We start from the raw sequence: 23,386 nt of genomic DNA on the forward strand, positions 1-23,386 counted from the left end.
GATCTGCATTCCCTAGCCACGTCTCGATCGACCGGGTTCGTCTGCCTGTGCGATTGTATGTACCCCGTGTTATGAATTGCACCAATTGCAAGCAGTTAGGCCACACCACCGCCTACTGCTGCAATAAGGCACGATGTAGCAAGTGTGGGGAGACTCATGCGGAAGATTCTTGCAGTGTTAATGCTGAAAAATGTATTCACTGTGGGGAAAACCAGCATGAGCTCTCCACATGCCCGGTGTACATGCAGCGCAGAGATAAAATCAAGCGGTCACTTAAGGAGCGTTTAAAGCGTTCTTATGCTGAGATGCTGAAGAAGACCGTGACCACTTCCATAACATCAAACCCCTTTGATCTGTTGTCCTCTGATGAAACCGATTCTGACGATTCATCAGCGGGAACATTTTATGCCAATCCTGGGGAGTCTAGGAAGAGGAAAAATGTTTCTTCTCCTAAACTTCCCCGTAAAGGTCCTAAGGTTTCCCAAAGTGTAATGAAAAGTACGAACAAACCAAACAGTGCTGCGGAAAAACCGAAGCAAACTCCTCCTGGGCTTGCAAATTTAAAGTCCCAGGAGGAGTTCCCAGCACTGCCAGGAACATCTAAAACCCCAGTTGTTCCTTTTGCACATCCAGTTGATGAAACAAACTCTGGATTAATGAAATTTTCTGACATTGTGGACTGGATTTTTGAAAATTTCAATGTACCCGATCCAATTAAAATTTTTCTTACAGCATTCCTCCCAACAGTTAGATCATTTTTGAAGCAGTTGACTGCCCAATGGCCCCTCCTTGCAGCGATTGTATCCTTCGATGCCTAATTCAACTGCGTATATGAAGGATTCTATCTCTGTCTTACAGTGGAATTGTAGAAGTATTTTACCAAAAATTGATTCGTTTAAAGTTTTGATAAATAAAAACAAATGCGATGCATTTTCCCTTTGTGAAACTTGGCTTACTTCAAATATTGATCTCAACTTTCATGATTTTAATATTATTCGCCTTGATCGAGACACCCCATATGGAGGAGTACTTTTAGGGATTAAAAAGTGCTTTTCTTTCTATCGTATTAACCTCCCCTCGATTCCAGGCATCGAAGTTGTCGCATGTCAAATGACAATACAAGGTAAAGAGCTTTGTATTGCCTCAATATATATTCCTCCCAGAGCACAGGTTGGGCAACGGCTGCTCTTTGATTTAATAGAACTTCTTCCCTCGCCACGTTTGATTTTGGGAGACTTCAATTCTCATGGTGTGGCTTGGGGTTCTCCTTACAATGATAACCGCTCCTCTTGTGTCTATAACCTTTGCGATGGCTTCGACATGACTATTTTAAACAATGGTGAAATGACACGTATCCCGAAACCTCCAGCGCGCCCAAGCGCTTTGGATCTATCCTTATGTTCGACGTCGCTACGGTTGGATTGCACATGGAAGGTAATCCTCGATCCTCACGGTAGCGACCATCTGCCTATTCTTATTTCAATTACAAACGGGTCAACTCGCATGCGACCAATTGACATTCCGTATGACCTCACATGGAATGTCGATTGGAAGTTATACGAGGAAATGATTTCAAAAGCGGTCGAGTCGATTCAACATCATCCACCATTTAAAGAATACAACCTCCTCGCGGGTTTGATTCTCGACGCCGCGTTGCAAGCCCAAACGAAGAAATATCCCGGCGTAACGATCAAAGAACGGCCTCCCACTCCGTGGTGGGACCAAGAGTGCTCCGATGTCTACACGCAAAGATCCGACGCGTTTTTGGCCTTCCAGAAGGGAGGTATACCTGGCGACTATTTACGGTATTCGGAGCTTGATACCAAGCTTGAAAGTTTGGCTTAAGCAAAGGAACGCGGATATTGGCGTCGGTTCGTGAACGAGACGTCGAGGGAGACATCGATGAGCACTCTTTGGAACACAGCCCGAAGAATGCGGAATCGCGTAACGGTCAACGAAAGCGAGGAGTCTTCAAGTCGGTGGATATTTGATTTTGCCAGGAAAGTATGTCCGGACTCTGTTCCTGAGCAAAACATTGTTCGCGATGCGTCTCCGCGCCACGACGCGATAGAATCACCTTTTACGATGGCAGAATTTTCAGTTGCCCTTCCTGACCTGTAACAATAACGCGCCTGGGTTAGATAGAATCAAATTCAACTTGTTGAAGAATCTACCCGGCAATGCCAAGAGGCGCTTGTTGAACTTGTTCGATAAGTTCCTGGAGCAAAACATTGTACCGCAGGATTGGAGGCAAGTGAAGGTGATCGCCATCCAAAAACCAGGGAAACCAGCTTCTGATCACAACTCTTATAGGCCGATTGCAATGCTATCCTGTATCCGGAAATTGATGGAAAAAATGATACTCCGTAGTTTAGACCATTGGGTCGAATCAAATGGTCTACTATCAGATACTCAATTTGGCTTCCGCCGTGCCAAAGGGACGAATGATTGTCTTGCGTTGCTTTCAACAGATATTCAGCTGGCGTATGCTCGCAAAGAACAAATGGCGTCTGCGTTCTTGGACATTAAGGGGGCTTTTGATTGCGTTTCTATTGACATTCTTTCGGGTAAACTTCACCGACAAGGATTTTCTCCAATTTTGAACAATTTTTTGCACAATTTGTTGTCCGAAAAGCACATGCATTTTACGCACGGCGATTTGGCAACTTTTCGAATTAGCTACATGGGTCTTCCCCATGGCTCATGTTTAAGCCCCCTTCTTTACAATTTTTATGTAAATGACATCGACGAATATCTGGCAAATTCATGCACGATAAGACAACTTGCAGACGACAGTGTAATCTCTGTTACAGGAGCCAAAGCTGCCGATTTGCAAGGACCATTGCAAGATACCTTGGACAATTTGTCTGCTTGGGCTTTACAGCTAGGTATCGAATTCTCTCCGGAGAAGACTGTGATAGTAGTTTTTTCTAGGAAGCATGAACCTGCTCAGCTTCAAACACAATTAATGGGTAAAACGATTTCTCAGGTTTTGGTACACAAATATCTTGGTGTCTGGTTCGACTCTAAAGGCACCTGGGGTTGTCACGTGAGGTGTCTGATGAAAAAATGTCAACAAAGAGTGAATTTTCTTCGTACAATAACCGGACAATGGTGGGGAGCCCACCCAGGAGACCTTATAAGGCTTTACCAAACAACGATACTGTCTGTTATTGAGTACGGGTGTTTCTGCTTCCGCTCCGCAGCAAACACACATTTGATCAAACTGGAGCGAATACAATATCGTAGTTTGCGTATCGCCTTGGGTTGCATGCAATCGACCCATACGATGAGTTTGAAGATCTTAGCTGGAGTACTACCATTGAAAAACTGCTTCTGGACCCTGTCTTCTCGTATTCTAATCAAATGTGAGGTCTTGAACCGTCCCGTGATTGAAAATTTTGAAAGGTTAATCGAACTTAATTCACAAACCCGTTTTATGACATTGTATTTCAATCACATGTCCCAAAATATTAACCCTTCTTCAATATTCCAAATCGTGTCGACTTATCAAATACTTCTGATTCTACTGTGTTTTTTGATACATCCATGATAGAAGAAACTCGTGGAATCCCGGATCATTTACGCGTGCAGCAGATCCCTAAAATTTTTTCCAATAAATATCGAAACATCAACTGCGACAATATGTACTACACTGACGGATCACTTCTTGATGGGTCCACTGGCTTCGGTATCTTCAATAACAATTTAACCGTCTCCCATAAGCTCGATAATCCTGCTTCTGTTTACGTCGCAGAATTAGCTGCAATTCAGTACACCCTAGAGATTATCGAAAAAATGCCCACGGACCATTATTTCATCTTTACGGACAGTCTCAGTTCCATTGAGGCTCTCCGATCGATGAAAGATGTTAAGCACTCTCCGTATTTCGTGGGGAAAATACGGGAACATCTGAGTGCTTTATCCGAAAAATCTACTCAGATTACCTTAGCGTGGGTCCCTTCTCACTGCTCGATACCGGGTAATGAGAAAGCGGACTCTTTGGCTAAGGTGGGCGCAACAAACGGTGATATTTATGAAAGACCAATTGCCTTTAATGAATTTATCTCATTTGTACGTCAGAATACGATCATCAGTTGGCAAAATTCTTGGACCAAGGGGGAACTGGGAAGGTGGTTACATTCCATAATCCCCAAGGTATCGACGAACCCGTGGTTCAAGGGGTTGGATGTAGGTCGGGATTTCATTTGCGTGATGTCCCGGCTTATGTCCAATCACTATAGATTCGACGCGCATCTCCGTCGTGTTGGGCTCGGGGAGAGTGGTATCTGTGCCTGTGGTGAAGGTTATCACGACATAGAGCACATTGTTTGGTCATGCCCTGTACACCGTGACGCCAGGTCTAGATTAATAGCTTCCCTGCAGGCCGAAGGTAGGCAGCCGGCTGTTCCTGTTCGTGATGTCTTGGCGAGCCGTGACCTATCCTACATGTCCCTTATATACGTTTTCCTGAAATCCATCCACGCCCCAGTTTAGTCCTATCCCCTTCCGCCTACATCCAACCCAACGACAAGAACACGTTAAGACCCCGGATCTGGAAACAGCAATCAGACCCTCACGATACTCTCAAGGCCCGATGGAAACAACCCAATATGCCAGTCCGTAATATCTTGGCCCAGCAGCGGAACAAGTTTAATATGCTGCTTACCTATGGCAATGAAAACCATCAAACAGTGCTTTTAATGCAAAATATTCTAGCTTTAAGTTAGATTTAGTTTCAGCTCGTAGTCGGCAGCGAGGATAAAAAATTTGCTTTTAGTTATTAAGATACTTTAGATAGTAAGCTACCAGATATAATTGGCGCCGTTAAACATTGAATTGTATTTGTGCCGTGTCAAATAAACTATAGATGAAGAAAAAAAAAACTTTTGAGCCAAATGTCCAATCTTTATAAAATTCAAAAGTTAAGGATTTTTTAGGTAACCCGTTCATTTAAAACCAATTTAATTGAAATCGATTTACACAATCGTTTCTGAGATAATGAACATTCGTGATTTTCACATTTTGATAAATAACATACAAACTAAACATCTGATAGCAATAAAATTTAATGGGATTTTGTGGGGCAACTAGACCTTTCATTTGAGAATAATTTTATGAAAAACGGTCCAGCCATACACACACACCCATACACCCATACACACATACAGAAAATGTTCAGCTCGTCGAACTGAGTCGAGTGCTATATGCCATTCGGCCCTTTGGAGCACTTTGATAACTTCGGTTTTACCAGTGATTGCTATACCTTTCTATGAGAAAGGCAAAACGATTTTTTTTAATTTCGACAGTTTTGAGAATGGATTGATTATTGATCATTAATGACTAACATTTTAAATGTACCCATTCTTGAGATATTTCAATATTATGCTAGAAAAAGTATGCCTTTTGAGTAACAAACTGTGACTCAAAAGGGCTTTTCCTCATCACGAAAAATTCATTAAGGCATATTTAGCCAGTTGAAAACAACAAATAAATAAATAAATTGAAATTTATTGTTTAGAAATTTCAGTTTTGTATGAAAATATGTTTCTTTGTGAATTATTGTTGTTTCGACAGCAATGAACATAGATTTACTATGGCTCAACAGCAATGAACATAGATTTATTAAATATGCAATCATATGGCATCGTTGGGTTGATTCGTGTTAAATTATTTTTGTTACTGGAGAACCACAAATAACTCACGAAAACGATTGACTGATTTCTACATGAAAGTCAGTCACCAAGAGCTTTATGATTTGAAATTACTATTAGAAACGAATTGAATCATTGGAATTTGATTCTACTTTTAAAAATATTCAAATTGAAAAAATCTGGAAACCTAACCTAAGAAATGCCCTACGATTAACCTAAAAAAATGCCCTACGATTGAACAAATCTATTGTGTGAAGGTGAATGAGTAACAAGTCGTTTTGACGGCATTATATCGTAGGGCCAATACACACATATCGAAAACGTTTAATCCTTAATTTATTATGCCGATTTGTTTGAAACATTTTATCGTTTCACTGTTTAAATTCAACCCTATATATCATCCGTAATATTATTTCCAATTATATTAAGATCCCATCGTGACGACCAATGCATGTGTGTTCCCAGAATCAGCAAGCCCTCGAGATGAAAAAAAATCTCGGGTCGCGTGTTAGTTAACGAATGGCTCTCCGTATTTTGTCTTGAGCTCGCGGTGGAGAGTAATACGAACTGCCCCGCGTGGCGTGTTTGTTAGTAGAGGGGTCACCCGTGCTTTAGAGTACTGTGTTTTCCCCATGCCTGCCGTGCATTTTTACTAGCACAAAATCTAGCAAACTCCTCACTAGAGAATGGAAGGCCATTGCACAGTGGTCTAGAATGTTGATTTAGCGGTATTTAATTCCTTGTGTAAAAACAGCTGTTGTGTTGTAGTGTTTTCATAAAATATTTTTTGTTGGATAGGCGCTTCTTTTAATAAAATAAAAAATAGGGTGGCCCTATTAGTATCAAAAACAGCGACACTAACTTTTTTGCAGGAAAAGATACAGTTCTTCTTATCTCAGAGAAGTTGTAGATCCACTAATTTCAAACAACTTTGGGGAAGAAAGCTAGTATTTATCTTGCATACTTTTCGTGTTATGATGAATTAAAGATCGCATGTCAGGGTGTCGCTGATCTTACGTTTGGGTTCAGTGATATAGACCAAGCAAATACAAAACAAAACAATTAAAAAAAATAATAGCGTGCAAGTGACATGTATCGAGAAATTTCAACTAAAACTAAAAAATTCAAACTGGTTTGATTTGATATAGAAAAATATCCACCCCGCAAATTTTCAAATATTTTATACAGAACAGTACGACCTTTCAAACGTAATCTCTCGAGTGTACCTGCAAAAAAATTCAGATGCACAGTTGAGTCCAAACATTAACTGTTTGAAACGCATAAGTTTTCTTTTCGTAATATAAGTTATAATGTTGCGTGAATCTGGATGCAGCGTAATGTAATGATATGCCGAGTAATATATAACTTTGAAAAGTGAGTTGAGCTTCTCAATTTGTCTCTATAACTGAAAGCAGATAATGCGATGGATATATAGCTAGATTCGGATACCGCATGTTAATGCAAATTTTAATAATATTTTCCAACTAACAAGCTTCATGTACATTTTTCCCGAAACAGTGTATATTTGAAACAAGTACTGGTATGTGCTCTAGAAAACTTCTATTGGTATTGGTATTGGTGAAATTTCTATCGTCTACTTCATGAAATAAATTCGAGAATTCTATAAGGTACTATGAGATAAATTGGGGTGAATTGATCACCCTTGAAATTTATACATTTTATTGGAAATGTGTGTTTTTTTTTCGATATGTTCATGATAAATGATGATTTCTGAACTGAAAAATAACAATCACAGCTAGTTTGGAAACGAAAATAACGATATTTCAGGTTAAAATTTATTCATTTTGGTTCTCAAACTGAAGTTTACTAAATTTGCTCTCATTTGATCATCGTTAGATCGATTTCAATTCGGTTTGTTGCAAGAGTTCAAAAACTAGCAGAAATTAAAATCTCAATGGTTTCCTGCGAATTCATTAGTATTACTTTGATGGTATGGAAAAATCATTGTTAAAAATTATATTGTTTGAGCTTTTATTGAACTTTCTCACTTCTCCAATTTCAACCTAATTAACCCTTAATCAAGATTACTCAAAGTAAATTCAATACTTTTTTTGTTATTTGGAAACTTGTTTGATCAAATTTGATTGAGTTTTGACTGAGTTAGAAATTTTTTTCGAAAATATGTAAAATTGCACCGGGCATGCAAGGGTTAACTTTGACAGGTATGTAAATGTTTCAAAAGTTGCATTTTAGGACACGTAAACATTGCCTAGTATTGTAAGATCAGTATCTTTTGATTAGTATTTTTTATCACGAATTTTCAGGTGATCAATTTCACCCCATTCTTTCTCTTTTGGTACAATTACCATAGGGGATATAAATTCCGCCGGTCCCTTCACTTGCTCATTTTAAACAATTCACGAATTTTCTCGTCAACCTTTCCTTTAAAGTCAACCAGCCTTTATAGATTCTGGTATACGCAGATACACTGTCTTTTGGGGGGGCACAGACTTGTCGATCGATTGCTTTTCCATTTCGATGTTTTTGACATCTAGCCCAACTTTGCTTAGCAACGATTTGTTGGTACCTAGATCAACAATGGTCATAGCCGTCCGATGCCCAAATAAAAAAAATTCTTCTCATCAGTCGCGAATGTATAGTTTTTTTTTTTGAGTAGGATGACACAGGGAAACAAAATTTTGTACCTAATTATAGGTAAATTTGGACAGAATTTGAACCCAAAATGTTTTTGTTTGCTTTTCAAATATTTTTTTCACAACTTTTTTTGATTTACAATGATTATCCAAATCTTTTAAAATTATCAGAATACAAATCTTTTGTAAAATGTTGAAATTGAATTCGTTCTCTAAAACCCAATTTTTAATTGAATCTTTTTTCCATCCTGGACTTTTCACCAAAACTTTTTCCATAATTTTAGGTTTCTTTGAAATTTTTTTACAGTGTAATATTTTTACAAAAAGGCATTAGTTTCCTACAATTAATACTTAGACAGTTTTTTTTCTATAACCAAAGGTTTTTGAGTTACAATGCTTGGAATGAAACCTATGCCAAAATGCTCTTTTAGAAAATTACGCTTGAGTCTACAAAAATTGTCCACCCGTGGAAAATACTCAGTTTGCTATGTCAAATACGTGCGCAAAGCTTAATTCAAATCAAAAATATAAATCATCAACAGCTTTTGCCTCCAGTGCGGATGTGTCTGGTTGCATCTCCCCACTTTTGATATTTTTGTGATGTTGAACTATAGAAAAACAATCTAAAAAACGATTAAAATATTCAATTTTATTTAAACAAAATTACAAACGTTTTCATAATGTGTACGGTTAAAATAAGTAACTTTTATTTTAATCAATGACAAACACATAAGAAATTATATTTCATAAAAGTATTGATAGCTTCTTCAAAATCGTCTTCTTTAGTTTATTTCCAACACACAAGGTGGTATTCAAGCGACCTTTGATTTTGTGTCGGTTCAGTATCTTTTGCCAATAAAGAGTTGAACCTCTACGCGGGCTTAGTTATCGACACCGCGTTGCAAGCCCAACCTGTGACGATTAATGGATAATCTCTCCCTTATTGATTGAACGAAGAGTGCTCCAATGCCTACGATCATTAGACTTTATTATTTTTAACTTTATTAGGAGCATGAAGCTATGTTTAAAAGTTCATTAAACCAGTTCGGTGTCTGAAAAGCACATGAGTTTTACGCATGGTAATTTCACAACATTTCGAATGAGTAACATGTGTCTTCCCCAGGCTTCTTGCTGAAGCCCCCTTCTATATAATTTTTATGTAAATGTCAGGGAATGTTTAGGAAATTTATATGAGACAAGATTCTTTAGTAGCATAAATGTAAAGTAGTATAGTAAAGCTATTTATTGTGTCCTGATGAAAAAGAAAGGGCATTCCTGGACCACAATTGCTACTAGTATGATCATAGAATTCTGCCTTTCATGAATTGGTGAATTTTCAAGCGAACGCGTAAAACCCAAGTTAGTTTACTGGTTTATAAATTAAATATTACGCAAAAAATTAGTAAACACAACAGATTAATAAAATGCGAATACTCAATTCAAGGAAAAAATTGTGTGGAGTTTTTGATATTGACATTGATGATTCAAGGCATTTAATTTAACCTAATGATTTTTTATCGCTTTTTCCGTCGTTCTAGTTCCGCCACTGTTGTTGTTGTGCCAATCAGCGACGCAATCATCGAAGTATAACTTCTTCGGAAGTTACCTTTTAACTCCACACCAGATATGCAGTACTAATCCCAAAACGCTCACTGGTGTTAACAACCATGTAGTTCCGAATTGTGGCAAAGGCTTACAACCAACCTCAGCTCCATCAAGGAGTTCGACCATCTTATAATCCGTGTAAATCGTGTAAAGCAATCGACCCGCCACAAAAGACAAACATTTTTGTCGCAGTGGCACTTCTGTCCAATGCCCTTCAGGTATACGAAAAAAATCCCCGACGCCAGGGGGGCGACTCCACCCATGACTCTAACTTAGGACCCGTTGATTAACGGACTGCCACAGTGCCACAGGCTTTATTTCCTCATGCGATGGATGGCGTGATTCCAGTGTTTTTTTTCCACAGAAAATCTCAATCTAGGGTTGTATGTAGACCAGTTGGGTTGGTTGTGAGGCGGTCAGGCCACCCCACTACCATCGACACCTATGTCGGCAACGGGATTCGAACTCAGGTCACGAGCGGCGGAGACGTTACCAACAACGCTAGACCCCGCCCTTTACCTAATGATGACTTCAGTGCAAGTACCTAACAGTAAGTAAATCACTTTCACCTAAAAGTTCCTTTTCGCATAGAAGGGCCGATTTCCGTTAAAAATACGCATGTTTGGGTGTTTCAATTTTTTCTGTGTAGGTGGGGTCACCTGCCTCCCCGGGACAAAAATCTACATCATAGTGGTTGAATTTAGAACATTTTCAGAAGGACCTCTTTGGATGAGTTTACCGAGAAACATAATATGTAATACTATGCATTCATGCACACGTTTACGCGTAGCATATAAATATAATAAAACCTCCGACACGCTCAACACCATTTGAGTTCAGTTTTGTTTTTTAACTATATCAAGAAGTTTAACTTGTGACCTCAGGAAAACCAAAAAAATCTGTATAAATCTGTATTGTTTCCAGAAAATCTGTAATCTGTGTAATCTGTATATGCAGATATTTGCATGAAAAATTCGTAAATTCTTTATAAATACAGGTAAATCTGTATATATGGCATCACTGGTGCTCACCGAGACGGAGAGCGAAACAAAACGAAGTTGTTATCAAAGGCAGTTTGAAGACAAAGTTGAATTGCGTCATCTTCGCTTGACGATGCACTCATGAAGGTGGAGATAAAACATATCTGCTTCTGGCGAGATGGGCGGTGAGCGGCGTCATCTAACATGACAGGTCATACCAAAGAAAAAAAGGTCTGCTCTCGCGATCCTATTTATAAAAGGTTCATCCTTTTGAGAAATCATTTCTGTACAACATATGAAAATGAAAAAAACCATGACCATATGCATTTTGTAGAATTGGCCCAAAATAATAACCTGAGCAAAATTTCGGCTTAATCAGACACGATTTAAGGGTGCCTCAAAGTGCTTAAAATTTCAGTATTTTGACCCTCGAAGATTAACATTCCTAATAGAAAATTATGTTTGAGATGCCTAAAAAACATTTAAATGATTTACAATCAATTCTGAGCGCTTGGAGGCAGCCCTTCATCATGTCCGATTGAGCTGATGTTTTACGCGGATCATTTTTTCAGGTCAACAAAATGTACATGGTCGGTGGCATGACCATTTTCGCTGCCACCCTAATGCTGTGATGACACAAGAGTTTTCGTAAAAATGAAAAGTGTTCCTGACATATGCAGTCAAAAACAAAAAAGTTGTACTGCATATCTTATGTCGTGTCAATTTTGTAGTCTAAGTAAGGCCGATACAAAATTTATTTCCATTCTCCCCTCTTAAAAAATGTTGAAAATGGGAGGGGAAGAAAAAAAGTTCAAGCCGTTTTGGTAAAATTATTGGTTTTTCGACTGCCTATCTGCTCAATTTAGCAACAATCCAGTTCAGAGCCAGTGAGAGTGTCGTCAAAAGGCATGTTATTTATTGGTTATCTTCGATAACCTTGGACATGAAAAGAATTCGAAATTTGTATCAGCCTAACTGACAAAAAAAAAATAGAAAAAAACATACTAAGTATGATTAGTTAATGCTACTTACTGCGTTTTTATTCGTTGCTCATATTATTCCATCGAAATCAAAACAATCATATCACATAAATCACTTTTTGTTATTTTCGGATCACTTTGTTGACATTGACAGATGGTTAAAGTTTTGAGATGCCGGATTAACCAGACGTATAGACTGGAAACGCAAACATTTTTTCCCGTTTCTCACAATAGGCACATATACGAATCGATGGGTTTTCTTCAGTACATCCGAACAAAGATAATATCATGCAAAATATTTGATTAGTAATTACCTCTCATTCTAGTCTTGTTCGATGAATTGATAGTGTGTTTTCAACTCATCGCCAACTTTAACCATCTTTCGCAATCAACTTGATGAAGTAACAGTTGAAAGTTTATGTTCATACGTTTGATTTGCAAAGCGGCAAGCTACTAAAACAACTAACGACAAGAGCTTTCATAAAATTCATAAAACAAACAATTCAGTAAATCAAAACTGAGAGGAACACTAAACAAATATTTTGGATTGAGACTATATTTGCAAATTTGTCGCATAATTAGGACTACGCGAATATGTATGTTATTCAACGGAATCGATATATAACAGCCCGATGGAAACGTATTGACTGCATCTACAGATAGAAGAAAAGACTGTAAAGATTACGTTTCTAAAAAACATTGCGTTCTTTTATTGATCTCTATCATGTCTCAAATCCATCATCAATCCAAACATCTATTTAATGTTACGCTAGGTACATAAATAAAACATTCATTAACTCTTTGAAAAAACGGAACGGTAGCAACACAACTAATAAAAAGCATTTATTTTTAACATATTATTCGTGCGTATATTGGTAAGTCTACGGTACAGTTCATGAAACTATGTATTTAACAATACTAATTTTTAATCCGAAACAGAGTATACTTTTGAAAAGTGTTATTGTCATAATGCAGTTGTACTGGGTTTCACTGTGGAGTCGAAAAAAATGTATGTAATCCGAGTAAGTCTAACGATTTTATGGCTAATGTACATCATTACATGACATAGTTTTCTCCTTTGTATATAAGAGGTGTGTTCTAGTAATTTAAAATCCATGTTAATAGGTGTGTGTGTAGTGGCCATCTTCAGTTAAGTTAAATTGGAGAGGGGCGTTATTAAAGGTAAATCTTCAGTCGAGGTTTTCCTTCTTTAGAAATAAAAATAGCAAAAAAGGATTCAAAATATAGGTTATTGCAGTTTTAAAATAAGATGAAAACACAAACTTGAAATGAAAACTACAACATAAACTATCAATTCAAAACAAATTGAAATTCTAATCAAAGAAACTGCGGTATTCACCTCTAGGAAGAGTGGCCCCCGAACGCGAAAACATGGAATCAATATCCGAGCTGAGATCGCGAGACATACTGCGACGCCATGATGTAGCATTTCCTCCATTCAAGCGACTGAAAAAAATAATAAACGTGTTATGTGCCAGTACCTTTTTGCTAAACTACGAAATCACTTGAATCTACAGTAGAAGAAATACGTAACAATAAACTCGCAATAATTTGAAATATAAAATCTAACGCTGGCACAAAGTCATAATCAAAATCAAATTTAAGTTGGCAGTTGAGAAAAGTATGTGCCAGCGTTAGATTGAATATTTCAAATTATTGCGAGTTTGAATGTAAATTTTGTAGTTCAGATTCAACAGTTCTTAAGTGTAATTACGTTGTGTTATAGATTGACACAGATTGGACTTAAAATGGTGAGTTGACAACCTGGAAAGAGCGTCAAACATAGCTCTGGCCCTCACAAGTTCCTATCTCACACCTCCACGAGTCATATGATTACACTAGACTGCCGGTTCAAACATGGACTCAACTGGTTGGTGTTGCGCGGGGAATGTCATCCGACAAATGCTGGCCAAGCAAAAAAATGTTTTCAAATCAAGGAAAATGTATGGTTTTTATATAATTTTGGGATGCTGAGCTCGAATTTGATATTATTTTTGCATGAAAATGCGTATTTTTGACACATGGGGCACTTTGAGGCACCCTTAAATCGAGTCTTTCATACTTTTTCTCCCAAATTATATAATGAAGATTTTACATCAGTTCCAAAATCTGAGAAAATAAAATGTATGACGCTTGAAAGACTTTCATATTCCAGAAAAAAAAAAACATAGAAACATTATTCAGTTATTGAGAAATTTAAAAAAATTCAATTAAAAATATGTTTTGTATAGCAAATCACTTATGACTTGTTTTCTTCAAAGTGATTCATAGTGATATTACATGGCTTCTTTTTATCGCATGCTTTTTTTTTCTTCATTTCAGTGTTCATTTTCAAAAATGTTTTTGATTTTTCAGGGAGAGTTTTCAGGTTGCAGTGTTCAATGTCAAAATAATAATTCTTTATTTGGTCTGCAGAAATAAGCAGGTGATTTATTATGTCATGGTTTGTATTTACACGTTCGTTTTTACGAGTGAATAGTACAATACAACCTTAAAACATGATTTTGGTACTCAACCAAAACAGCCAATATAGCTGAGGTCAACTTGTAAAAATAAAAAAGTGTAATTGATTACATTGAAACATGTTTGAAAACGTTGTTATTATCAAACTGTTCGGCTTGCAGTGTGCAATTTAAATTTACATTTTGAAAGCCGGTATGTACCGAACACTCTTTGTTTTTTTATTTTCAAAAACAGGGTACTCTGCGCAGGATCGGTCTAGGTGCATTCAAAAGCATTTTTCCCAAGCTTTCTTTTAAAACTAGTGACAATAGTGCTAAACCCTGACGTATAAAATTTAAACGCCGTTTTATGAAAAAATCACGTATTTCTTTATTCTGCCATTTTTTTTTTGAGTAGTACGATGTTTGAGTAAAAGTTTGCTCTCCACTGTTTGACAGACAACTTTTCCTAAGACGTCATCTAAATTCAAGTTACCCTTGAGGCTCCAGCGAATTTCTAAACATTTCATTCTTCTTATGAAAAACGCTAAAAAACAAAACAAGAATCAGTACACTTTGAAAACCATAGAAAATTCGAAATGTTTCGTAATGCTCTAAAAATTTGGGTTCTGACACTTCAATAGTAGGTATACAACTTTAGCAAAAATATAATTGGAAGGAAATGTTCATTTTCAATTTTGGGCTGATGATCAGCGAATCCCCACTGTGCAACGCCCTGGTGTCAGCGTGGGACTCTAAACAGAGCTGACACGATGTCCCCCGGCGTTGGGGAAGGCCCAACGAGCCGCCCGGAAAGCAATATGTTACAAGCAACGGAAGAGATAATACAGACCGGAAAAATCGGCATGGACGTAGGCAACGAAATAAGGAATACGATTGGGAACTTGGGACATGGAACTGCAAATCGCTCTGCTTCCCAAGATGCGACAGGATTATCTACGATGAGCTATATCCACGCAACTTCGAAGACGTAGCGCTACAGGAACTTTGTTGGACAGGACAGAAGGTATGGAAAAGCGGGCACCGGGCGGCTGTTTCTACCAGAATTGTGGCATCACCGGCGAGCTGTGAACCGGCTTCATGATGGGGTGGCAGCCGATCAACGCAAGGATGTGCAAGTTGAGGATAAAGGGTCGGTTCTTCAACTACAGCATAATCAAAGTGCACTGCCCACATGAAGGAAGACCCGATGACGAGAAGGAAGCGTACTACGCGAAGCTGGAGCAAGTCTATGATAGCTGCCCGTAACGGCTCGTGAAAGTCGTCATTAGGGACATGAACGCTAAGGTAGGACGGGAGGCAATGTACAGACCGGTAATCGGGCCTGATAACCTCCACGCCGTGTCTAATGATAACGGCCATCGGTGCGTACCTAATACCTTCCACAAATCCACCTGGAGATCACCCGACCCACAGATAGAGAATCAAATCGACCACGTTCTAATCGACGGGAGGTTCTTCTCCGACATTATCAATGTTCGCACTTATCGCAGTACGAATATAGATTCGGATCATTACCTAGTAGCTGTGTGCATGCGCTCAAAACTATCAACGGTGTATAACACCCGCCGAAGTCGAATGCCGCGACCAAATATCGAGCAACTGCGGGACGCCAGGGTTGAACAGGAATACGCGCAGCAGCTGGAGGTAGCGTTACCCACGGAAGAGCAGCTTGGCGCAGCTACTCTTGAAGATGACTGGAGAAGCATCTGATCCACCACAGGTAGCACTGCAGTAGCGCTACTAGGTACAAGGGCTCGGAATCATAGAAATGACTGGTTTGACTTCGAATGCAAACAGTTAGTCAAGGAGAAGAACGCAGCACGGGTGAGAATGCTGCAACACAATCACTCTGATGAACACCGCCTACAAGGTACTCTCTCAAATACTCTGCCGTCGATTAGCACCACTTGCGAAGCAGCTCGTGGGGCACTACCAAATGGGATTCATGGGTGCTTGCGCCACCACGGATCGGATATTCGCGGTTCGGCAGGTTATACATAAATGCCGCGAATACAACATATAACTTATTCATCGATTTCAAATCGGCATACGACACAATCGATCGAGACCTGCTATGGCAAATTAAGCACGAATACGGATTTCCGGACAAACTAACGCGGTTGGTCAAAGCGACGATGAATCGAGTGATGTGTGTAGCTCGAGTATCGGGGCACTCTCGAGCCCTTCGAAACCCGAAGAAGTTTAAGGTGAGGTGATGGTCTCTCGTGCTTACTGTTTAACATTGCCCTGGATGGTGTCATTACAAGAGCGGGGATTAACACGAGCGACATGATATTCCAAAAGTCGGTTCAACTGTTTGGCTTCGCCGACAATATCGACATTGTTGCTCGGACCTTGATGAAGATGGCGGATACGTACATCGAACTAAAGGCCGAAAGCCTAACGGATTAGACTGGTCATCAATGCATCGAAGACGAAGTATATGAAAAGAAGGGGTTCACGAGAATACAGTGCCAACCTCTCACCTTGAGTTCAAGTTGGTCGTGATGAAATCGGAATGGTCGCCGAGTTCGTGTACCTGGGCTCGCTGGTAGCTGCCGACAACGATACCAGCAGAGAAATTCATCGGCGCGTTATGGCAGAGAATAGTGCATACTTTGGTCTCCGGAGGACGCTGCGATCGAGTAGAACTCGTCGCCGCACCAAGTTAACCATCTACAAGACGCTGATCAGATCGGCAGTCCCCTACGGGCATGAGACATGGAATATGCTTGTGGAGGACCAACGCGCCCTTGCGGTCTTCGAGCGGAAAGTGTTGCGTGCCATCTTCGGTGGACAGCAGATGGAGAACGAAACGTGGAGAAGGCGAATAAACCACAAACTGCAGGAGCTGCTTGGGGAGCCAGCTATCGTCCACACATGTCGTAAGGATGTCGGACGACAGCCCGGTAATGATGGTTCTTGAGACCAATCGATCAGGGACGAGACGGAGAGGTGCACAGCGGGCAAGGTAGATTGATCAGGTGGAAGACGATCTACGGGCTCTAGGCAGACTGCAGAGCTGGCGAACTGCAGCCATGGACAGAGTTGAATGGAGACGACTATTACGTACAGCAAAAACCACACCAAGGCTTGGGACTGTTTGGTAAGGTGAGTTTAGATTGACACCATTAAGATTTAAAAAAGCTTGTAGAATGGAAACGATTCATGTTCTGTAGGGGGTTTTGTCGGGTACTTTAGGTTTTGTAATTTTTTAATGTTGACAATGTCTTGCCTCAAAAACGTAGAATTTCCTGAAACGGTGATATATGCACCAAAATGTTGAATGAAGGGGCAAAATTACTTGTTCTACCGCTAGAAAGACTGCGAGGACAGGAAACATGTCGGATTTCGGGTTTTCAAACCCAAATCCGGCCTAAGCCCGACATCTCTAATCCCAAACCGGACCCGAACCCGAATATTTTTTTTTCACCAAACCCTAACACGAAACCTTCAAAATTTTTCGAACCCAATCCTAACAACCATCTCTAGTAGCTACACCGCAAAAACGAATTCGACATTATCAACCAAATGCAAACACTAACATTTTTTTTTTAATAGAGGGGGATGTTTTGTGATGAATTAATTATTTACTAATATTTATTTTGAATTTATTGTGTGTTCTGCCACAAACAGTGACATATCAACACTATTACACACAAACATTTTTTCAAGCACTCTTAGTCGGGTACTCTTACTCGCATGTTTTTATTCGCGTACTTTCGACAGCGGGTGTTTATTAGTTGCGCTACGATAAGCTCGTGGAATATAAAGAGAATCTCGAAAGTGTGAGAGCAAAAAATTGGAGAAGCGTATTGAACATCTCATTCTCAAGCAGAAATATGAAAAAGAATGATTTTGTTTCTCACTTGTTTTGCAACAATGCTCAAAATCGCTATAGTTGTACTTTATCGAGAAATTTTATACTCGTGTTTCACGGTGCTCTCACAGACCGTTATTATAAAAAAAGGACCAAAGGATCTGAGTACACCAATAGATTTGGTCAAAATTTCAAAATCATAGTACAGTACATTTTTGAGTAATACCCATTTGAAGGTCGCAAAGTACCAAAAGTTCTATAAAAATATTTATTGTAGAGCACGTTTTTCCATCACCATTTCATGAAAAAACTTCAAAAATATTACACATCTTGAGTATTATATCACATAACATTTGCAATTGGTGGAAATAATTATTCGGGAATCTCACAGTGCACAGTGGTCTAAACATGACAAATCGGGATCGTTTTAGATTTGAATGTGAAAAATTGATTTTATGTACTCAATGTCTTCAGCAAAATTATTCCATGGAACAAGGCCTTACTTTTGGCGTTTTCGGTTTTTCGGTCAATGCACCTAACAGTTAGATAAAAAAAAATATTTTTTCTAACCTTCAATATACCAGATTGCTTTCTTCAACAAAGTTGTGGAAAAATTTGAAAGAAAAAAAGTTGCCGAATATTGCGATGTCCTATCTGTACGTTGGATACGACAAAATAGTGTAGAATTCTCAAGAAACCCAAATTTATCCACCTAGCAGTGAGACCCAGCCTTTCTCATTCAAACTTATTATTTGTTTAAATAGATTTACAAAAACACTTCAATTTTCAGAAAAAATATGCCTTGATAATATTTGCTGAATTTATTCATACTTTAAATAACAAATTTTTGGTAAACAACACCTAAACTATACCGAACATTCGAAACATAACATACAAACACATATAAACATACATAAACACATGCAAATTACATGACATAATTATGTTTCAAATATGTGACGCGAAATTTTTTTTTGATCGTGGTATAATTGAAACGTCACTGTTCTCATATTGAGGTTAGACCTGATTATATATAGACTCAATAAAATTATACACGCAAAAGTTGGACTGTGCGTAACCACATCAGAATTGCGTCTTTTTAGAGCATCTTTTGTACTGTTTCGGAACTAATACAACGAATGTGTGTTGTTCAAAACGCATTTGGTGCTCTAGCGAATGGGCGGCTCAAAACCAAAACACTTTTGAAGTATTAACCGGTGGTAGTATTGCCATGATGATTTGTACTGATATTGGTAATATTTTTCAGAACGCTGCTATCGTTAAAGCAGTGCAAGCAGTAATCAATACTGATGATCTTGGTACTGACTAGGTTAACCGTTATGTACTCGGCAGGGTACCCGGATACCTTTTCAGACTTTATTTCTTTAAAAAACAAGGATAACCTCAACTCAGCCAGCTGAAAGCTTGCTTTTTCATTTCTTGGCCGATTTTTGATCTTGGCCTGTCAAAAGATTGGAAAATCTGTCTACTTTTAGAATCCGAGACCGACATGACCCAGTGACCATATATGGTTCCTGTAAATCCGGATCTTCGGAAGCATGTTCCAGTAAGACAACTGTGTACAATTGTCAATAAAACCGACCAATATTCGTATCAAAATTCATTAAAACCCCTCCAGGAAATTTTTTTTATTTATTTTGAGTCCATTTGCCATTTCGGAGCCGATTCCCGACCTTGAACATGGTCCCGAAGATTCGGATTTACGGGAACCATATGGGGACCAATGGCTCTTCCGACCCCATCTAATAAAAAAAGGCAAATTTTCCAATCTTTTGACGGGTCAAGATCGAAAATCGGTCAAGAGTTGAGGAAGTAAGAAGCATTTCATTTTGGTGGGTACCCGGGTACCCTGCTGAGTGCTTACGTGTGTTAAAATTACCGAGTACATAATGGTTAATGCAAATATGAACTGATCGATTCACTATCATGAATCCGGTCATTCAAGCACACCATCGAATCAATAACAATTAAAAAGACATTGGATTTGTTTAAAACATTTTGCATTTAACGACGGTTTTATTCATATGCATTCGGTTCCACGTTACTGGCACCAGCGTCAGTAAATTCTGTTGCAACAAGGCTTGTTATTGGCTGTTTCGGTTGCTGACGGTGATTAGGGATGCACGAGCCTTTGATACCCACCGAATCGCGAAAGTAACCAGCGTTTTTTGAGCGCCCAAAAACTGATCGCTTGCTCAAAACCGAAGTCTACCGAAACGCTGCGATTTTGTGTATATTATACATATTATGATTTCGATCGCTGCAAATGTATTCATTGTGCAATTGTTGCGTTATCCTTTTGACACATTTATTCTCTTTGGATGGTTGATCTTTCTCGGTGAAATATACACACTATGTTTGTTTTACATGACCACGTACTGTTATTCAGCCATCGTCAGATATGACAAAACAACATCCTTCTCCTGTTCGATCATAATAATTCATCAGTCAACTCTTAGCTAGCCCGTTAATCCTTTATCAGTATTGTTCAAATCGGTTGTGTAGTTTCTGAGATAATAAAGTTTCGTGATTTTCACATTTTGATACATTACGGATGAAGTTACAGTAAAACTCAATATGATGTTATGAGGCAGCTTAACCTTTCATTTGACAGTACATAATTTTGTAGGAATCGGTTCAGCCATCTCTGAGAAAAGTGAGTGAGTTTAAGTAGTCTTCGGAATGATTCTTTTCATTGCTGGATTTCACATTTTTGAACATAACAGGAAAAGTGAAAATCTGATTGCAAAACAAATCTATAGAGTCTTACTGGGCAACTAGACCTTCCATTTGACACTGATTTTATGAAATTCGGTCCAGCCATCTTTAAGAGACATGAATGAGATTAAACAGTTTTCAGAACACGTTTATTTCCATAACTTTTGAACCAAATGTCCAACCTCTATAAAATTAAAAAGTCAACGGTATTTTAAGTTGCTCGTTCATTTAAAACCAATTTTGTTGAAATCGGTTGTGTACTTTCTGAGATAATGAACTTTCGTGATTTTCACATTTTGATAAATAACATACAAAAGAAAAATCCGATTACAATAAAATTTAATAAGGTTTTATGGGGCAACTAGAGCTTTCATTTGAGAATAATTTTATGAAAATAGGTTCAGCCATCTATGAGAAAATCGAGTGAGAATGAAAAATTTCACATACACACACACACACACACAACAATACATACACACTTACAGAAAATGCTCAGCTCGTCGAACTGAGTCGAGTGATATATGCCATTCGGCCTTTTGGAGCACTTTTATAGCTTCGGTTTTGCCAGTGATTGCTATGCCTTTCTAGGAGAACGTAACTCCTGTTGCCCTACCAGGAATTGTGATACTTTGAGGCGAATTATTTGAACCGCACCACGAAATTCCTGTACGTACGGCACGAACCGTACGGAATCACATTTACTTTCCGATTAATTGAAGGTTTACATGCTAACTTCCTGCTAGCCTAACTTCTATCTTCTATTCCGCTTATACTTAAGCCATTCTATGGCCATTTCATTCTATATGAGCGAAAGCTCTAGTGACCAGGAGAGCTAAGAGCGGCAATTAATTAATGCTCTCGATCTCCGATTTACCTAGGACACTCATGCGCCGCTGAGTGCGCCGCGTGATCATGCTAGCTGACATAATTTTTAATGTTTGTTTTTTTACTTGGACAAGAATGTGCAATGTATTTCTTTTCGGGTTAACCTAGATACACCTAGCAGAAGGCTGTGTGCCGTATAATTTTACTAACCTTGTAGAAGACCGCTTATTTTTCTAATTGTTTCAACAATGTAACGTTAAACCTTTGGCTATATGAGAGGAACGGGGTTACCGTTACACTGGAGACTGTTTAATCTCATCCACGTTTCTCAGAGATGGCTGGACCGATATTCATAAAATCTGTGTCAAATGGAAGGTCTATTTGTTCCATAAAACCATATTGATTTGTTTTGCAATCGGACTCTTACTTTGCCTGTTATGTTTCAAAATGTGAAATCTAGCTATAAAAAGAAACATATTCCGAAGAATACTTAAACTCACTCACTTTTCTCAGAGATGGCTGAGCCGATTTTCACAAAATTAGTATCAAATAAAAGGTCTAGCTGCCTAATAACATCCTATTAACTTTCATTGTAATCGGACTGTAACTTTGTCTGTAATGTATCAAAATGTGAAAATCACGAAACTTCGTTGTCTCACAAACTACACAACCGATTTCAACAATATTGGTATCAAATTAACGGGCTAGTTAAGGGTTTACTAAAGACTTCAATTATAATCGGACTTTTATTACAACTGTTATGTGTTAAATTCTGAAAACAGAGAAAGTCTATCAACAAAAAGAGTACACGATTTATTTGAACATAACTACAGGCTGTCTCTCAAACGTACGAATAAAGAATTTCATAACAAATTGATACGTGATTCAAAAGTTATGGAAAGAAACGAAATTGATTGATCAAAATATATTGTACTATTTGAACGTTCCTGGTATTGCTCGTGGTTAAAGTGTTTAAAATTAGGATTCATTTTTCTATTTCGATATTTCTTTAGCACAAATATAACGTCAAATTTCACATTTTATACTTCAATTATTACTCCAAATACAACTTCAATACTCTAGGACCCAAAGAGTGAATATACCTTAATTGGATTGAATTTTACAATTTGAGGTTGCTTTCCAAAAACCATAAGTCGCAAAATCGGATTTCAAAATGAACTATGGAGTTGATTCCCGGCCTCTAAGAATTATCCCGGTTACTGAAAAACTCACATTGGGTAATAAAACTGGAAGCCACCATCCAAAATTTTAAAATGGCGTCTGAGTTGATTTTGGTTATCATACTGTTCCACAATTTCTAATATCGAAAGATATTTGGTCTTTTCAGGCCAGGGAAAATTTTCCTAGTATAAAAAGTTGAATCTAAAATGATATACAATCGAGTCCGACCTATATATGAGTACCGTGACGTTTCGATTATACCAAGAACAAAAAAATTGGATCATATATTTGAAACGAATTAATTTCATGTTACTTCCAAAATGTTCGGTATAGTTATGCTTTTGGCTACCAGAAATTGGTTATATAGAGTAGAAAATAAATCCAGCAGAAATTATCAAGGTGTATTTTTTTCTATTAATTGAAGGTTTCATGTAAATCTATTCAAATAAATAATAAGTTTGAAAGAGAAAGGCTGGGTCTCACCGCTAGGTGGATTAATT

At 38.3% G+C, this 23,386-nt stretch overlaps 2 protein-coding genes across 13 annotated transcripts in view; one reads left to right on the top strand and one right to left on the bottom strand.

The window, feature by feature from the left end:
* LOC129722120 (probable serine/threonine-protein kinase DDB_G0282963) overlaps positions 1-23,386 on the bottom strand; it is a 197,843-nt gene that overhangs the window by 50,815 nt on the left and 123,642 nt on the right. For all 12 annotated transcript variants that reach the window (XM_055676039.1, XM_055675877.1, XM_055675394.1 and 9 more), the window contains one exon: positions 13,195-13,301. In XM_055676039.1, the coding sequence (XP_055532014.1) occupies positions 13,195-13,301 (107 nt within the window). The remainder of the gene's footprint in view (positions 1-13,194; positions 13,302-23,386) is intronic.
* LOC129723146 (uncharacterized) overlaps positions 1-23,386 on the top strand; it is a 425,361-nt gene that overhangs the window by 3,101 nt on the left and 398,874 nt on the right. The window lies entirely within an intron of this gene.

Source organism: Wyeomyia smithii, chromosome 1 (assembly GCF_029784165.1).
Source record: "Wyeomyia smithii strain HCP4-BCI-WySm-NY-G18 chromosome 1, ASM2978416v1, whole genome shotgun sequence".
In the NCBI taxonomy this organism is placed as follows: Eukaryota; Metazoa; Arthropoda; class Insecta; order Diptera; family Culicidae; genus Wyeomyia; species Wyeomyia smithii.